Source organism: Pangasianodon hypophthalmus, chromosome 4, assembly GCF_027358585.1.
Source record: "Pangasianodon hypophthalmus isolate fPanHyp1 chromosome 4, fPanHyp1.pri, whole genome shotgun sequence".
NCBI classification, from domain to species: domain Eukaryota; kingdom Metazoa; phylum Chordata; class Actinopteri; order Siluriformes; family Pangasiidae; genus Pangasianodon; species Pangasianodon hypophthalmus.
In genome coordinates, this window is record NC_069713.1 from 15,585,839 (window position 1) to 15,603,021 (window position 17,183).

The following is a 17,183-nucleotide window of genomic DNA, read 5'->3' on the forward strand; positions in this document are numbered from 1 at the left end:
TATATATATATATATATATATATATATATATATATATATAAATCTCCAAGTTTTCTTTGTACATTCTAAGCCACGAACAAATGACAATAATTCACACAATATTGTTAATGGCGGCCTCGTGTGGTCATCCTGCGACACTACAACAAAGGTACACAAACTTCTAACAAGACTGAGAAAAATAAAACCTGATTTCAAAACTGGTTAAATATATGGATTTGCAGGTTGTGTAAATGTATGGAATTGTGAAATCCCGGGTCCAGTTCTAAAACAAAATAAAACAACAAAAAAATAACATATAGTTGTTAATGTTATTTGTGGTCGGCTCGGCTGCTGCAGTATGCCTACCCTGAGGGGTTAAATATTTAATACCCAAAACACACACACACACTTTGGAGGCCTCTGAACTGAACACGAAATAATTTTACAGGCTTTACCCTGAGATGGACTTTGAGAGAGCAGTTTTAATTAGTTTTCTGTGCTTGTTTCATGAGGCGTCCTGTGGATATGACTAGCCTGAGTTTCCCAGGCTCAGGTAAGCTCGCGTTTATGGGCGGTTTCTAACGCGGAAAGAAGGCGGAACGGATGAATGCTGTAGCTTCCACACTACACACTACACTGCACCACGCCGACATGGTTCTGGTGGCTAAACTGAAAAGGAAAGTGGAAAGAGACGGTTATAAAATAAATAATAAAAAAAACCCCAGAACGAGCTCAGTCAAGCTGTAAAGTGGATTTAGCCTGAAACAGCCTGCATTTGAGGTGAGTAGTGTAAAATAGCGGTGAAATGTTTTCTAAGCAGCTGCCAGGGAAGTTTTAGCTTCTCGGTTTCAGTTAGCGCGTTAGTGGCAACAGTATGTGCTTTCCCTTTAACAAACAAACAGACGCTCCTTAAACAAACATTTGGTCAACTTCAGCTCACCTGTGGAGTGTTTCCTTTAAGAAGGCTTAACGTGTTATGTGAGAAACACAGGAGAAAGGCTTTGGTGCTACACTGACTGGGACACTGAGCACTGATGTATGAAATGTGAGTTATTAGTTAGTAGGAGAAGAGAAATGTCAGGCAGATGAAGTATTCTGAGTAGTTGGACTTTGCTCCAGGGCCATTGTGGCTGTAAAGAATAAGATGGCAGATATGTATGAGTCAGAACACCTCCTCATTCTTCTGCTTTCCTGCTTTATTCCACTCTCCCTCATACTCCCATGAATCCATACTTACAGCCTGAAAGGAAAGGGAATGCTTTCTGCACATTACAAAGTCAATTTGTTTGTTGTTTGTTGTTTATTGTTTGTTGTTGTTGAAATGAAGACTCAGAAGAAGGGACTGAACTGTACAATTCCTTGACACTGAGGTGCTGCTGCTCTCTTTTCTACCTTAAATATGTATCTTTCACCTAGACTACTACTCTACATGCCTTTCTGCGTAATAGAGAATATTTTTCTGAGAGTGCATTCTTCAATAGCAACATAACATAATGATTACTGAAGGGAGAGCTTCACTGCTGTTAAAATACACCAATTAACTGATAATAAATGGATGAAATATTGTACGAACGTGTTTTCGAGTCAGGATAAATAACAAATCTAAACTTATCTAAGAACTAGACCAGACTAGATATGAATCTGTTAGGTAAATGCTGTTTTTAATGCTAAAAAACAGTTGGTGAACATGTTCAAAGTGGCGTTCATAATGCACACAATAAGCTGAACGATGCAGTCCTGATAGATGCAAAATGAGGAATGCAGTCCTGATAGACGCAAGCTGAACGATGCAATCCTGGTAGATGCAAAATGAAGAATGCAGTCCTGATAGACGCAAGCTGAACGATGCAGTACTGGTAGATGCAAAATGAAGAATGCAGTCCTGATAGACGCAAGCTGAACGATGCAATCCTGGTAGATGCAAAATGAAGAATGCAGTACTGATAGACGCAAGCTGAACGATGCAGTCCTGATAGACGCAAGCTGAACGATGCAGTCCTGATAGATGCAAAATAAAAAAATGCAGTCCTGATAGATGCAAGCTTAAAGGATGCAGTACTGATAGATGCAAGCTTAAAGGATGCAGTCCTGATAGATGCAAGCTGAACGATGCAGTCCTGATAGATGCAAAAATGAAAAAATGCAGTACTGATAGAGTCAGAATGAAAGATGCAGGTCTGTGCACCATGCAAGCTAATAAGCATTATTTTTTGTGCCTCGTCTTACTTTTGGAAGTCCATATAGTACTACGGCCCAATATTTTGCGAGGACGTTCCACGCTGTAAACTGAGTGTGCATAATTTCAGGGCGTGTTAAAGCATGCTCAGGGTATGAACAGAGAGAAAAAATTCAGATGCCATTTGCAGTAAAAGAGTATCAGTGTTCTGTGGTAGTCACATTTTACCTTCCATTATTCTGAATAAAGTTCTGAAAGGGAGCAGTGTATACACCTAGATGATTTTTACACCATCTGCATATTGTGTTTTCCAAATTTATGGGATATTTGCAATAATAAAAACAACAAAACTGCCTGCGTTGTAGTCATCTTCAATACCAGCAGTACACAAATACTTTTCAGTTTTGCACAAAATGTCTCAAAACTGAAAGAGATTTTTTTTTCTGTCGTCCTTGTGAACGTTCAAGCCCCTGTCAACATATTTTTCATAACTGACTTCTTACTTCTTTCATATTTGATTCAGAAATCTTCTTAGAAGGTTTTAAGAAGATTTCTGAATTTCTTTCTGTGGTTTTCTTCTGGCTGATTTAAGCTGGGAAGGACTATATTTGGTAGCGGCGATGTACCAATGAGAATTAGCCATCTGCCTACATCAGCTACCCCTTTATCCCGCCCCCAGAAACGACTTCTTTCCTGGCCACACAGGAAAGCATGAGCAAAACTGTATGTAGTTAGAATTTACAGCATTTTATATGCACTATTTTAGTGTAGTAGCGTATGTGTGTGTTTTTTTTTTTTTTTTTTTTTTTTTTTTTTTTTTTTTTTAAATGGTGAGAATTATCAGAGTGGCTGCACTGTAATCGAAATAATTATGATCTAGACTGTTACGTACACACGGGCACACTGCAAAGCCAAGACTACACAGTTTCTGTCAATGCTTTTGGTATTTGTATGATAAAATCTCGGGATATTATAAATCGAAAGATTATGACAAACTTGATTTGAACTTGCTGGCAAAACTCATGATCCTAAATTATTAATAAGCATTGACAATGAATGCAGTTAAATGAGAGGACATTAAAATTAGTTTTAATAAAATGATGTGAGTGCTGATTCTGCATTTTGCGTGGCTATGCCCTGCTGATCATTGTAGCCTTTGAAACCATAAAGCTGCAATAACACAAACCTTACTTTTGTGGAAATATGTACACAATACACAGACCATGCAATGACACCAAAGCACAGTGGAAGCACAAGCTCTGCGATTCCTACATACATTTTTAGCAACAGCACTGTTCATGAGTTGCCGCGGAGACGCAGCTGTCAATCAGTATGTGATGTGACACGCCTACACAGTTCTGATCAGGCAGAAAATTAGTATAACAAAGAGTTTTTTTTGTTTTAAACAATTGAAACTGTATTGTTTTACTGCCATCACAAAGTCTTCATGGCTATGAAAAGTGAATGTCGTAAATCATGCATTTTCAAATATTTGTCTTAAAATGGACGTATATTTAAACAAACACTTTTTTTGATATTTAAAAATGGCATTTTAATGTCAAGGTTCACATTTGTAAGAAACTAAAGAAATGAAGTTCAGAATAACTTATTTTATATAGAATAACTTAATTAAAATTTAAACGAGTTACAGGAAAAGAAACTTATATTACGTTATTAAAAGCAGTATAACTATCTTTTCCTGTAGCTCGTTTAAATTCTCAGAAAACTATGCGAAACATTCAGGTCAAATGTTACACATGACACTTGAGTGGTCATAATGTTGGATGTGGGTTAAATAGTGGTTGGAAAGGGTTTTGCAAGTCCCACACACTGAGCAGGATGTTTTTTCCCCTCTCTGACAACCAGCAGCAGTGCGAGTTCTATGCGTTTCAACAGAGGTGTTATAAGAGGTGTTATACTTATGCAGTGGCCCAGCAGAAGCAGAGCTGCATTGATGTAGTGAACATTTCAAATGGAGTGTTTTTTATGTGTGATGTATATATTGGCTTACCGCCTCAGTTCTCTTGTAGATCCTGTGGTTAGTTCATTGTCATTGCTAAAATCATTAACCTACATTCATTTTCTTTTTTTTTCGGGCATGTGAGACTAAATGTGTGACCGTTCAGCTTGCTTTCTCTGTGATGTGTAAATGACATAGAAGCAATTTCCTTAGTGTTGTTGCAAGATGCTATTGTTCTTGTTCTTTATGCGTATGTATCTTTGCAAACCATAACTAAGTTTCAAGGTACTACCACAGCTAACTGTTTCAGATCAGATTATGTAATGGATATCATTTTCTGAAGTGGTGAACATGTAGGTTTTATTGTATGAAATATAATAAAGCCCAAAAGAAGAAGTGATTGGGGGAAATTGCAGAAGCAGAGTGGTGTTTAATTTTTAGGGACTTGTGAAACAGAGAAAAGTTTTTAGTGCTCTTGCATCTCTTTGTACATTTTTAAAGCATTTATTTTGATTCATGTATTGCTTCTTTGATGAATTTTTCCAGTACAGGGCATTGGCCATGAATCTCAAACTAGACAATATAACCTTATTTTAAATGCCACAAACAGCAACTGAACAAAAGCAAAAGATGTCTAGTTGTGAGTTGCAAACAACAGCTTCATTTCTGCCAGGCGATGACTACAGAGTGGTTAACCACAGCATGGTGTGCATGTGCGTAGCCTAGTTATCGACCTGTCCTCTTGTTGGCCTAATCAGCTTTTGTGGTCTGGGGATAGGGAGAATGTTTAGAGCTGCAGTTTAGAGCTGCAGTTCAGATTTTATTGTTGCCTTTTTTTTAATGAGTATAAGTTTTTTATTCATAATTGTAGTTCCATTTTGTTTATCATTATTAATCAATAGAATTGAATCTATTCTATACCATCAATGTGTATACAGACATTTCTGATAACAGTTTTTAATCCCCCCCACCCCCACTTTCAAAAATTCCCATTCACACAACACACAGCACAACAAAATATATCTGTCCATAAAACAATATAAAAACACTCACATGAGCATGCCAACCAATTAGGTGGTGTTAGTATTTCAAACTGTTATGTCAGATGCCTCAAGAGCAATGTTAAGAGCATGTGTATTGAGAGGTAGAGAAGGGGAAACCACCAATATGACCAAAAGTTCCTTCATTCATTCATTCATTCACTTTTCTTCAGTAACTGTTTTATCTTGGTGACGGTTGGCCAAAATTCTAAAATAAAAATAATGAACAAGGATCCATATGTGTCGACTGATGATGAGGTGGAACTACTGCTTAATATTACACTTGGATCTTGTCCAAAAGTCTCCATTTGGAGTGTTTTTTTTTTAACCACCACAGTGGTGGATTCAGGAGCTGTACAGTATGAATCATAGTCTGGCAATTTGCACGAAGGCGTAGTTTAAAAAAAGATGTAAAACAAATTGTGACCAAGATATTACAGATCACAAACTAACAAACTGATCAGCAGCTATGATAAACAGAGTCCTAGCACATTCATAACACGGGCAAAGCCACAACGTGCATGTGCAGGTTGGCACCCTGACATTAGCATTTTCTAAAACAGGTTTTGTTTTCTGTCCACACACAAACAGTGAAAATTTCAAAAAGCTTCCGTTTCAGTGACCCTAAATGCTGTTTTCATATCGCTGTCGATTTATATATTGATGGTAGGCCAAATATATAGAAACAAACTACATTTTCAAAAATATCTGTATATGTTTAGACTTGGCCATAATGGGCAAAAACTTGTTGTTTGTCTAATAAAAAAGTGAACGTTGTTATCACTGTCACCTTCCTTACTAATCCATTTTTCTGTTCAGTAACTGATTTACAATCCTTCTTCACTTCTAGAGAGTGTTGTTCCTTTCTGAGTACAACCTTCTACTCATGGCACCAACCCTTCAGGTCAGTTTACTCATACTGTCACTGCCATGACCAGTGAAGTCCCAGATGGCTCCCCTTCCTCCTTCCCCCTGGACCCGAGTGAGGAGATCTCTCTCTGGCTCTCCAGCCTTCACTTGCCTCAGTATGCCACCAGCTTTACTCAGGCAGGCTACCACACCCTGGCAGACTGCAGGGGGCTTACTGAGGAGAAGCTCCTGCAAGTGGCTCACTTCCCCACTGGCCATCGGCGGAGAATCCTGCACAACCTTGAGGTCCTCATGGCAGGAGATCGTGACAAGGAAGGTTCTGAGATGGCAGGAAGGAAGAAGGAAGGTTCTGAGATGGCAGGAAGGAAGAAAACGCCTGTTCCCTTTCCTAGAACTGTCTTTCTTAAGGAAGGGAAGAGAGTAACCTCCTCTCAAAATACAGAGACAAACAGCACTGGAGAAAATAACAGATTGTCTGAAACCCAGACTCTTCCTGCAAGGACTTGTAAAGAGAAAGCACTTAAACGTGAACCTGATTTTATCTCCACTGTCTCCCACACACTCCCACGTAGCAAATGCAAAGCGTCTTCTTCAGGTTCTAGATCCGCCTCTTTGGCCAGCAGCAGTGAATCGCTGTCACCTTCCTCACAGTCTCTGCCCTCGGATTGGGAGAACTTCTTAAAGGAGGCTGCTACTTCCATTGCACAGCCAGTCCTGGGTGTAAAAGATGATGTCTACTCAGAAGGTTGCTCAGTAGGATTCCAGGGAGTGATGGTGGATAATGAGATATATGAGAGTAGCCCAATCACAGCTTCTGGTCCATGGCCCACACGCTCCTACAAGCTACGACACAGGCCTGTCCCGGAGATCCCAGAACGCACCGTCATACCACCACATGACTGGTACGTTGTTGCTAAGTATATTGCTTCAAGCACTGAACTGAGACAGTTTTATTTCTTGCATGTGTGTCTAAAATGTATAGAATATACAAACATTCCATAATGACTAATGGTAGTAGTAAGCAACTAGACTGATATCTGAGGGTCATAATGGCATGGTGGCACAGTGGGTAGCATTACTGCCTCACAGCTTCAGGGTCCTGGGTTGGATCCTGAGCTCAGGTGACTGGCTATGTGAGGTTTCTGTGCATGTTCTCCCTGTGTTTATGTAAGTTTCCTCTGGGTTCCTCCCACTGTCCAGAGACGTGCATATAGGGGGATAGGTTACGCTAAATTGCCCAGTGAGTGTGTGAATGGCCGGATCCACGATGACCCTGGCCATTATAAAGAGACTGCTGAAGAAGAATGAATGAATCATGAACGTTTTTTGTTGCTGTTACCTCTAGTATTGTCTATCTGATTATTAGCTTAGCTTGGTTGGAAAAACTTGAAAAACTTATTTCGGAATCAGTAATTATTTGATCCTCTTCATATAAACTTCATATAAACCAATAAGAGACTTTGAAATTGGTTCCAGTAGTATGTAAATATGTGTATTTAAGAAGACCAATACTAGTGATTCTACTGATCCATAGGAACGTGTCTGTGAAATCCGGCATGGAGCAGCCCAGCGGCACAGAGGATCCCAGCGGCAGCAGACAGAGAGGTATGCTCAACTTGATTTGCTTTTTATTTAAGTGCTATCTTTTTCATGATCACGAGCTGTGCTGGTTTTAATCCCACGGAATGCGGCAATGGTATGGTGTCTGTCATGGGAGGTAGAGAGGACCAGTGCTGTTGTGGTCTCAATGGAAGCTGCTTGTCATCTTCTTGTGTATGGAGAGGCCTAGTTTGCCAAACTCTCAAAACTACATAAGTTGCAGAAGGCTTTGAAAACACTTGTTTTGTGGCTCTCTGGATGTGTGCATAAATTTACTAGGAGAGGTGCTTTCTGTTTCCTGTAGAGACTATTCCAAAATTATTTGTGCATGACAGCTATCATAGAGGTTGGGGAATTGGGAACAGGGAATATTGAACTGAAGCCTTATGTAAGAGGGCGGTGGTATTTCAGGATATTTTGTATTTATAATATACATCTCCAGTCCCCTGTTTGCTTCTAAGCCCTGGCGGATAAGAGAAAGTAAAAGAAAGAGTGATGGGTAGTGTAAGACAAAGATGATGCATATGAATGGAGGCTGGGAAGATGTGAATCACTTCAAGTTTATGGAATTACAGCACTGACATTGTAGCATTTACAGAAAACTTCATTTACCTTTATCTAGTTATGCGGCAGCTCTTCAGTGTTGTTTAAGTACCTTTTAAAATATTAGCCTAATTACGTTAATAACTATTGTTCCATGATAGATAGGATTCTCTGTTAATGGATATTGCAATATTGCAGTGGTGCAGACAGTGCGTAGAGGGAGAAATGAGAGAGAGTGTTGTGTGCAGTCAGAAGGTCAACTGCAGATAATGATAAATGATGACACCGATCAGAAATGACTCCTGTGCCACCGGGCTAAGTGATCTGATACAGTGTCTGTCGTAGATAACATACTGCACTGTGGATCAGACCCCCTCTGGTCTAGCCTTATCTACTGGTGTGGTCCTGTCTATGAGCTGTGTGAGTGTGTGTGTCCTTCTGAAGAGAGCGCTCTGGACTTTCTGCTGCCCTTTACTATCACCGTCCAGATAGCGTGTTCATTTGTCACCTTGACAACCAGTCGGCCAAGCTATAGCCTCTTTGGTCGAATGACTGTTTTAAAGGACAGTGTAGGCACTTGCATTGCTCTTCTTGTCTCTTCTCTTCTCATCTTTTCTTATTTCTTCTCTTCTCGTCTCTTCTAGTCTCTTCTCTTGGAAGTTAACTTGAGTATAATATGCTACTGATGATGCTTTTCTGTATTTCAGCCCCTCTTCACGGGACACTGACATCTGAGGACATCAGTCCGTATGGTGAAGTTTACCTCTACAACACCATTGCAGAAAACAAACTAGTAAGTAAAATCCTGATTGGACCTTGTGTCGATAGCCCAATCTGCCTCATAAAAGCCGCTTTAATATTGCTGACATTATTTTGAATAGAGTCAGTGACCGAGCAACAGAATTCTGAAGCTAAATATTCATTTTTCACTTCTAAAAGGAAGAATATTTTGATCCCTAGAAATATACTCTTGTATTGAGTATAGCCACTTTCCCTATTAGTCTAAAATATTTCCAGACTTTTGATTTTCAGGTGTTGAGTGATGTATTGTCTGTTTTTTTTATTTTACTTGTACTCACTTCCTTATGTTGAGTTTATGTCAGAGTTTCAGTAATGTTTTTAACACTGATTGTAAATGCCACTGAAACCATTTGAGATTTTCTGTCTCCACACATCCAGTAAGCATCCATATGTTATAAACATGACAAGTACCGTAATTCAGTTTTTTTTTTTTTTGAAGGTTGTGGATACAAAGGAAATGTTAAACCAAGAAACAAAGGAAAAACTGGAACAGAAAATACCGAGGTAGTGTATGGCAGCCTATTTTAACTTGCATGTTAACCACATGGGTTAACAACTTGCTTCTTTAATTTCTGTGCTCTGAGAGAGACAATGATGATAGAGAGGACAATTGTTTGCTATTTGCTACTTGCATATTTAAATACTCTAAGATGTCTAACTAAAAACTTGAAAAATAAATCATAATGTCATGTATCTGTGTCATGAAATGTACGTGTGAATACACACTCACACTTCCTTTTCCCCTCTGAATACAGGAAGCAGCAGGCCAAGCAACAAGAAAAGGTGTCAGAAAGCACAGGCAGGCGCTTCAGTGATGATTATGCTTTGCTTCAGCAATGCGTTCCCAGTCAGGAGCCAGCCAATGAGTGTTCTTTAAGCACACCAAAGTCCCTCCCACAGCCTGGACCCAAGTCACAGGTGGATTCTCGTGGTGTTTGTAGTGAGCCATTGGATGCTCTCTCTCGACTGGTGCAACACACTCTTCCTCTCCACAGCGAATCATCTATATCACCCTATGCCTGCTTCTACGGACGCCCTAAACAATCTATAAAAATGGGCTGGCTGGACAAGCTCTCTCCTCAAGGGTGAGGAATAATGCAGAGGAATTAGGGCAAATCTGAAATAAGTATACAGTGGACATTATGCATTATTCTACCATTATTCATTATCTCCGTTCTGGCTGGTCAGAAGGTGTTGATTCATTTTCTATAACAGCATGTCTCAGTCAGGATTTATGTTAATGCGCTGAATTTCTCAATTTTCTCAATTTTAACTTACACAATTTACATGGCAAATGCCACACATAAAGGGATTAAAACATATGGTGAAGTTTTCTGTGAGTAGATGTTTATTTAGCATTTTTAGATGAAGTCTCCAGTGTCAGCACTATGTAACAGTCAGAAGTAAAGCTGTCGCTTTAAGTTTTCCAACATGGGAAATTCTTCAGGACGGAGGGCTTTGCAGCTTCTTGGTAACATGACAAGCTGCGTTTTTTGTCTTATTAGCTTAAAGTGAAAAAAGGGAGAGGCTGGTGAGTGAAGGACTGTTTATAGCTGCTGTAACTTAAATGATAACAGGCACTAACTTGTTTTGTGAATGTTCCACAAAATTAGATGTAAGTAAATGGAGAAAGAACATGACGTGTTGTTCTTTAATAAATGATAATAATAAATAAAATGCTTCAGGATGTGCTGTTATAGAAAGAGAATCAACTTCTGCGTGGTAATGGAATGTCCCATTGTGTGTGGAATATTTGCTACTAGATTTTCAAAGCAGAACATACTTCTCAGGTGAAAATGAAGTAATTTGTTTGCTACATTGTTTTGTAAAATTACTAAAGCCTGAGAGCAGTCCTCTTAACAAGCCTTAAATTTCCTTAAGTAAAACACTTGCACTGCTACTTTGGGGTTGTCATGTGATGTCACCCTCATTATAAATAAAACTATAATACTGGGTTGTAATTTTCACCTTTATGGAATCTTGCGTCCAGTCTGACATAGGCATACACAGTACACACTTTCAGTACTGACTGAATTAAGTTGACTCTCTGCAAGCTTTTATTGCCAAGTTATGTGAAATATCAGAGTTTTGATTGAGTGGGATTGGGGGGGAACATTGGTACATTTCAAGTCTTATGATTTATGTGATCAGAAGTCAGTAGTAACATTGCATTGTGAATCAGTTTCATAATTACCTGCCACCAAACCACTGAGGTCTAAGGCTTCTGTTCTAGACACATGGTTTGGTTTGCAAAAACCATCATAGTACAAAAGAGCTTCATAAGCTTTTCACTGAAAATAAGTTGCATCTTCTTACATAAGATGGTTTTGAGATTATAAATCACTGCTTGTGGAAATGTCTCATCTGAACCCTGAAGAGTGCAAATAATTTATTATTTAATCTACATTCTAGACATACTCAAAGTTTAGTCTTAAACTATTCTACAGTTTTAATTCTGTTTTTAAATTCCTAGGAAACTGATGAAAAATGAAAGAAAGAGGGGAAAAAAGTACACAGTAGCTGCAACAGTGCCAAGACACTTCATAATGAAAGGACTGGCTGCTAGTGAAACCTAATGATAAACTGCTTATTCTTATATACACTTTGCTCAGTTCAGCGCTCTTCTCAGTGCTGCTTCTGTATTCTGTAGTGGTTTCTGTATTTTACCATCCTTTGGAGGAAATGGCACTCATAGTATCTTCACAGCTATTTTAAAGGTTGTTATTTTTGTTGTGTGGTCCTACTGAGATGTTAAAGAGCTAAGCAGTGTCAAATCCACTTTTATTTCTATTGTAGTCTGTGGTTTTGAAACCAGCTACATGAGGGTGTTAAACTGTTGAACACTGGCCTAATAAACTGATGGCAGTTGGTTTCGGATTGTGCTTTCTGTTTCACTGCCATACTGAATTTCAAAATGAATGAGCATAGTCATTGTGAGTTATAGGTGTGTTTAGATTTATTGCTTTTCATTGTTGTAACCAACTTCTCCATTTTCACTTTCAGAAATCGTGTCTTTCAGAAAAGATGGGTCAAGTTTGATGGAGAGAATCTTACTTACTATAACAATGACAAGGTTAGAGAAAGTAATTTCCACACACATGCACTTATTTGTTCAGTACCGCACACACACACACATTCAGTGATTGTGCTGCGTTGGTTCCATCACTGCCTCAGTGTGGTTTCATACCGGAAGATAGTAATGCATTAATAGCCATTTCATTTTCAAATGCATTTTCACACGTTTTCTCTATACCCCCATCTAACAACAATTTTTAATTATTTTGTAACCCTCAGCAGGCCCATATCAGGCCCCTTCCTCAGGCAGCTTACAAGTCAAATGTGGCTCTTTACTATGTTTTAAACAGCCATTTAGACTGCTAGCAGTTAATTCATAAATATTAATTAAAACACTTGTCCTGTCACAATTATTACATTATCACCTAATCACAATTTTTTGAGCTGATCAGTATTATTTGAGGTAATTACAATTAACCATTGGCTTCCATAATAAATATACAGTATGTAGTCAGCAAACATTTGCATTTGAATAATTATTCAAAAATCTATGTAAAGTAATGGGCACAAGTCAGCTAGGAAATGTCTGTGAATTTATTGTATTCAGAAGAGAATGTAGATCTGTTTGCAAGGATGGGACGATCACTATTCTGCACTTCTAGCATACAACATATATTTGTCTTGTACTAAAACTCTCTAATATCAGCTGTGAGACAAATTTAGGTTTACAGTAATTTGTAGTCTTATAGTAGCTGCTTGACGTGCCTTTAATAAAGTATTCATTTAGAGTCGCATTAGAATCTGAGAGTGGATGATGTATAAATCCTGAACTATTAAGATTTATGTATTTGATCGTTTAATTTTTTTTTCCTTATTTAATTGCTAGCATTAGGTAAATTGTATTGAAACATGAGGTTGTGTTCAATTCCTTTTGACTGGTAGTGCATATTTATTATTTATACTATGTTTCCTCTTTGCAATTTTTTAAAAACTGTCTAGAAATGTTTGTTATTGAGAAATGGGTGTGCATCTGCATAATTAACCAGCGTTATAGTTGTATAATGATTGGCATGAAGTCAACAGAAAAGACAATTAAGTCATTCATCACAATTATTTGTATGCCAATTAATTGTCATCCAAAAGTTCATAATTGACAGGCCTTCTGTTTGCGGTAAGAGAAGCCGGCTGCCATTAAGTGTCAGTTAACGGTTCACTACCTCTGATTGTTAGCTGGCTAGTCAAGCTGAGGCTGATATTTTATCACTGCTCTGTTGTAATGGCTGCTGTTAGTAAAAGCTCTGCATTAGTAAAAGTATCTGATGCCAATTCTGATTGGACTGTGAAAGAGCTTGTGAGCTTGTCAAGCTCAAAATGTTACTCCTTTTCCTCAACTGCTGTCTCTCATGGCTGTTTGGCAAGCTTGACTTGAATTTGACTTGAATCTTTCTATATGAGTTATAAATACGTAAGTGAAAATCACATGGGTGAGAGGTGAAAGTAAAAGTGTAAATGCATGGTAATGCAGTTAAAATGTCATTGCATCAAGGTCAGTGTTACTGCAGGGCTGAGAATGATCAACCACCCAAGTCATATCTGCTCAGTGGTGGTGGTGTAGTGGCCTCTGTGCATTGATGGATGAGGTGGAGGAGGATGACAAATTTGGCATGGATTACAGTGATTAAATGGTGAATTCTGTCGGCCAACGAATCTAGATACAAGGTAGGAACACTTTAAAAAAAAAAAAAAAAAAAAAAAAAAAAAAAAATGGCATCCCAACTGCCAATAGCACTGCCCTGTAGAGACGGTCCGCGAGAGTCTGCGGTTCTTTTTATATCTTCAGATTAGTAGCTTTTAGTGTTTCAAATGACTCCAAAGTGAGTAGTTTTTATGATGACTCACCAGCTTCTCACATGTAAAATGTCAAACCTATCTATCAACCATCCATCTTTTAAATATTGGCTTATCCTGAGCACAAAGCAGCACCACTATTTGAACGTTGGTGAAGGTGGTGGTGGATGAAGGTGACATTGTTGAGTATAAAGGTGTGCCACACTTTTTCAGGAAGAGAAAAAGAGATAGAGGGGTTTATGGGGAAAGGTGACATTGCTCCATGCTAGGCTGAGCACCTGTCTGCATTGAGCTGTTACGCTGCTTTAGCCCTATTTAGCTCCTATAAATGAGGGTCAGCAGCAGAACTGCTTCCTGCTTCCCTCAGCATCCTTTTCGTCTTTTCTTTCTCTCCCTCTCTTTTCTCCCTCACCCTCTCTATCTCTGTGCCTCTTTGTGGTTTTCTCTCCCTCTCTACCTGCACGTCTTAAGGAAGAAGCAGGGTTAGTATCGTGCTTAGCAGTGGAGAAAAGAGAGAAGAGGAAGCAAAAAGGGTAAGAACATTGCAACTCAGCGACAATGTATCTTTCCGGTGTCACCCAGAAGAGGATTTTGAGTCTGGTTCCTCTCAAAGTTTCTTCCTCATGTCATCTCAGGGAGTTTTTTCCTTGCCACTGTTGCCTCAGTCTTGCTCATTAGGGATCTAAATCTGCATCCTGATTTCTGTAAAGCTGCTTCGTGACCATATGTATTGTAAAAAGCAGTGTATAAATATAATTGAATTGAAATTTAATTAAATTATCTCTAAGCTTTTATCCTCCCCTCACTTTTCATCTCCATGTCCCTTTTCATCATATTTTGTGTTTTGAACCTAATGTAGCTGTGCCTGTTTGTTGGTCTCGCTTTGAATCTGTGTTTGCATGTCAGATTTATAGGCAGCCGTGCCATGCTCTTTTCTCTCCTACCACTTTGTTTTCTGCACCAATCATATGAACTCCATGTGATGTGCGCTTGTTAATCAGTTGTTAATTATAGTGCTGCATTCTCCCTCATTTTCTTTCTACTCTGTGGCCTTTGAGGTATTAGGACATTGACATGCTTGTGCTCATAGCTCTGTGTTTGTGTGTATGAGAGGAAGCGTGTGGTTGGACTGTCAGAGTTCTTTGCATATTTTTTTATTCTGTGGTCAAAACAAGTTCTTTAGCTCTTTCTCCTCACAATGTGCATCTCATACATTAATACTTTCAAAGGAAAGGTATCTAATATAGCAGCAAGGAAACAAGACATTGATGTCTGAAACATGCTGCTTTAACTTTCATGGTGCTAATTAGCCACAGCATGTGTTCTAGTAATTTTTAGTCGTTTATGTATCACTGTGGTTATATAGTGATACACGAGCAATATACGATATACAGGACAGAAACTTATGATGCAGTTTTAAAGTACCTCCGATCACAAAAATGTGATTTTAAGAGTTAACCACTTACAATCACTTAAAATGTGGTTTTAAGTGGTTAACTCTTTGATAGCCGATTCCATTTATATGGATTGATGTTTGGGTCAAATTCCATTTTCCCCCTCATTTTCTCTAAAATTTGGTCTCTGCCAATTCCCACTCATTATCATAAGACACCTAACAGCCGGAGAGGGTGAAGGCTAACGTGCTTCCTCTGAGACGTGAAGCCAACTGCATCTTTTCAAGCTGCTGCTCATGCTGCCTCAAAGGGTGGCGTAACACACTTTGGAGTAAAGCGCTATCTGCACTCTTCCGCATACAAGAGCTTACAGACTCTGCGATTGATAGGAGAGAGAGAGTTTGTCATCCCTCCTGCCCAGAGAGCACAGTCAGGTTAGCTCTCTTGGACTCTTGGCTGTGGATAGCTGTGGCTTCATTGGGATTCAAACTCGTGATTTCCAGACGATAAGGCAAACACTTTTCTGTTGCACCACTCGGGAGCCCTTTACATTTCCCCCACTTTATTTCTAAATTGGAAACCTTCTCAGTAAGTACGTAGGTGTGAATGAGCTCAGTTTTTGATGTAGGCTCAATGGCTTGAACCTATCATGTTTGATATGCAAATTATCAAACTAAATTAAGAGCATGACCTAGTACCTGAAAACAATTTATTACATGTATTTAAATAGCTGTGATTATATACAGCCTAATGATCCATTAATAATCTGATTGATCTCTCAATCGGACAAAAATGTTTTGTGTATACACCTCAGTCGGGAAGAATAAACCAACTGAGGCCAATTTGAATTAAATCTGCTTGAACAAGGTTGGTAATCCTTTTAATAATCCATTAAATAGCCACATAAACCTTTTGTGTCTGATTACATTTGCTGTTGGAATCTGCATTAGTAACATTAGAAGATGAGTGAATGCATTATACCGTTGGATAATGTGTGTGAATGTTGGGTAAATATGAAATGCTGAGCAACTTTGCTGTGCAATCTCTTCTTCTCACTGTCCGTTACACCTGGGCAATGTTTTGCTGACACATAAATGATTTAAAATTCATTAACTGTGCAAACAGCGTGATTAAGAACCTGAACGCACTGGCTAGACTTGCGCACCTCTTGTTGTTATGGCAACGTTGACACTAAACCTCACTCCACGCATGTGCAAAACTTTGGATCGGATTACATGTAACGTGCACATACAGAGTGTCCAGTTTAGGATGAATGTTAATGTTTTAATAATTAATTCATTATATTTGATGCGTGCAAACATGTAAATGCCACAGACATGTTCAGGGTTATTTTGACTTGAATCCTCTTCACTCCTTGTTTATTGTAGCTTTATGTGCAAGCCATTGTTCCCACGTCCTCTCTCACATTTCTGAGGGCAGCTGACGAAACCACCTAGACATAGACAGCTGCCGCTCACCCCAACATCACCTGATGATGTCATCAAACGCTGCTGACTCCAGTAGGCGTGGGAGAAGGGACGCACACACACTCTCACTGGCACTGTTTAGGGCCCCAAGAGCCTAAGTAGCCTGTTCCCTCTGGAGTTTCCCGCCAGTTACATCAACCTTATCTCCCAGTTCTTATGAGAGTTTGACAGCATGATTTTGTGGTGTGTGGGTGTGGGTGTGTGCGCGTGTGTTTAAATCAGGGTTTTAGAATGTCACCTGTCTTTAGATTGAGGTTGAAAAGGCTCGGAGATAGGATTAGCTCTCTGTCTGGAACTGAATTAAGGCAAAGCTTTCTTCCTAAAGTTGCCGCCAGTTCCCTGTGAAAGTGCTCTGCTGTCCTTTTTCTTCAGTGTCCTCTCTTTGCCTTTTAGCATATCTGCAATAGCAGCATTAGAGGTTAGTCATTGTGTCGCTGTTCACTGCAGTGTCTGTGCAGAGCCAATGAGAGC

At 39.1% G+C, this 17,183-nt stretch overlaps 1 protein-coding gene across 2 annotated transcripts in view; it reads left to right on the top strand.

The window, feature by feature from the left end:
- The first annotated feature begins 385 nt into the window (after positions 1-385).
- Positions 386-17,183, top strand: part of arap2 (ArfGAP with RhoGAP domain, ankyrin repeat and PH domain 2) — a 79,450-nt gene continuing 62,652 nt past the window's right edge. The window contains exons 1-7 of one of the 2 annotated variants that reach the window (XM_053233666.1): positions 386-532; positions 6,006-6,927; positions 7,560-7,630; positions 8,875-8,960; positions 9,408-9,472; positions 9,724-10,053; positions 11,972-12,041. In XM_053233666.1, the coding sequence (XP_053089641.1) occupies positions 6,086-6,927; positions 7,560-7,630; positions 8,875-8,960; positions 9,408-9,472; positions 9,724-10,053; positions 11,972-12,041 (1,464 nt within the window). In that variant the 5' untranslated portion in view covers positions 386-532; positions 6,006-6,085. Of the gene's footprint in view, positions 533-554; positions 760-6,005; positions 6,928-7,559; positions 7,631-8,874; positions 8,961-9,407; positions 9,473-9,723; positions 10,054-11,971; positions 12,042-17,183 lie in introns of those variants that run through there. The other variant, XM_026936678.3, reaches the window with a different exon arrangement.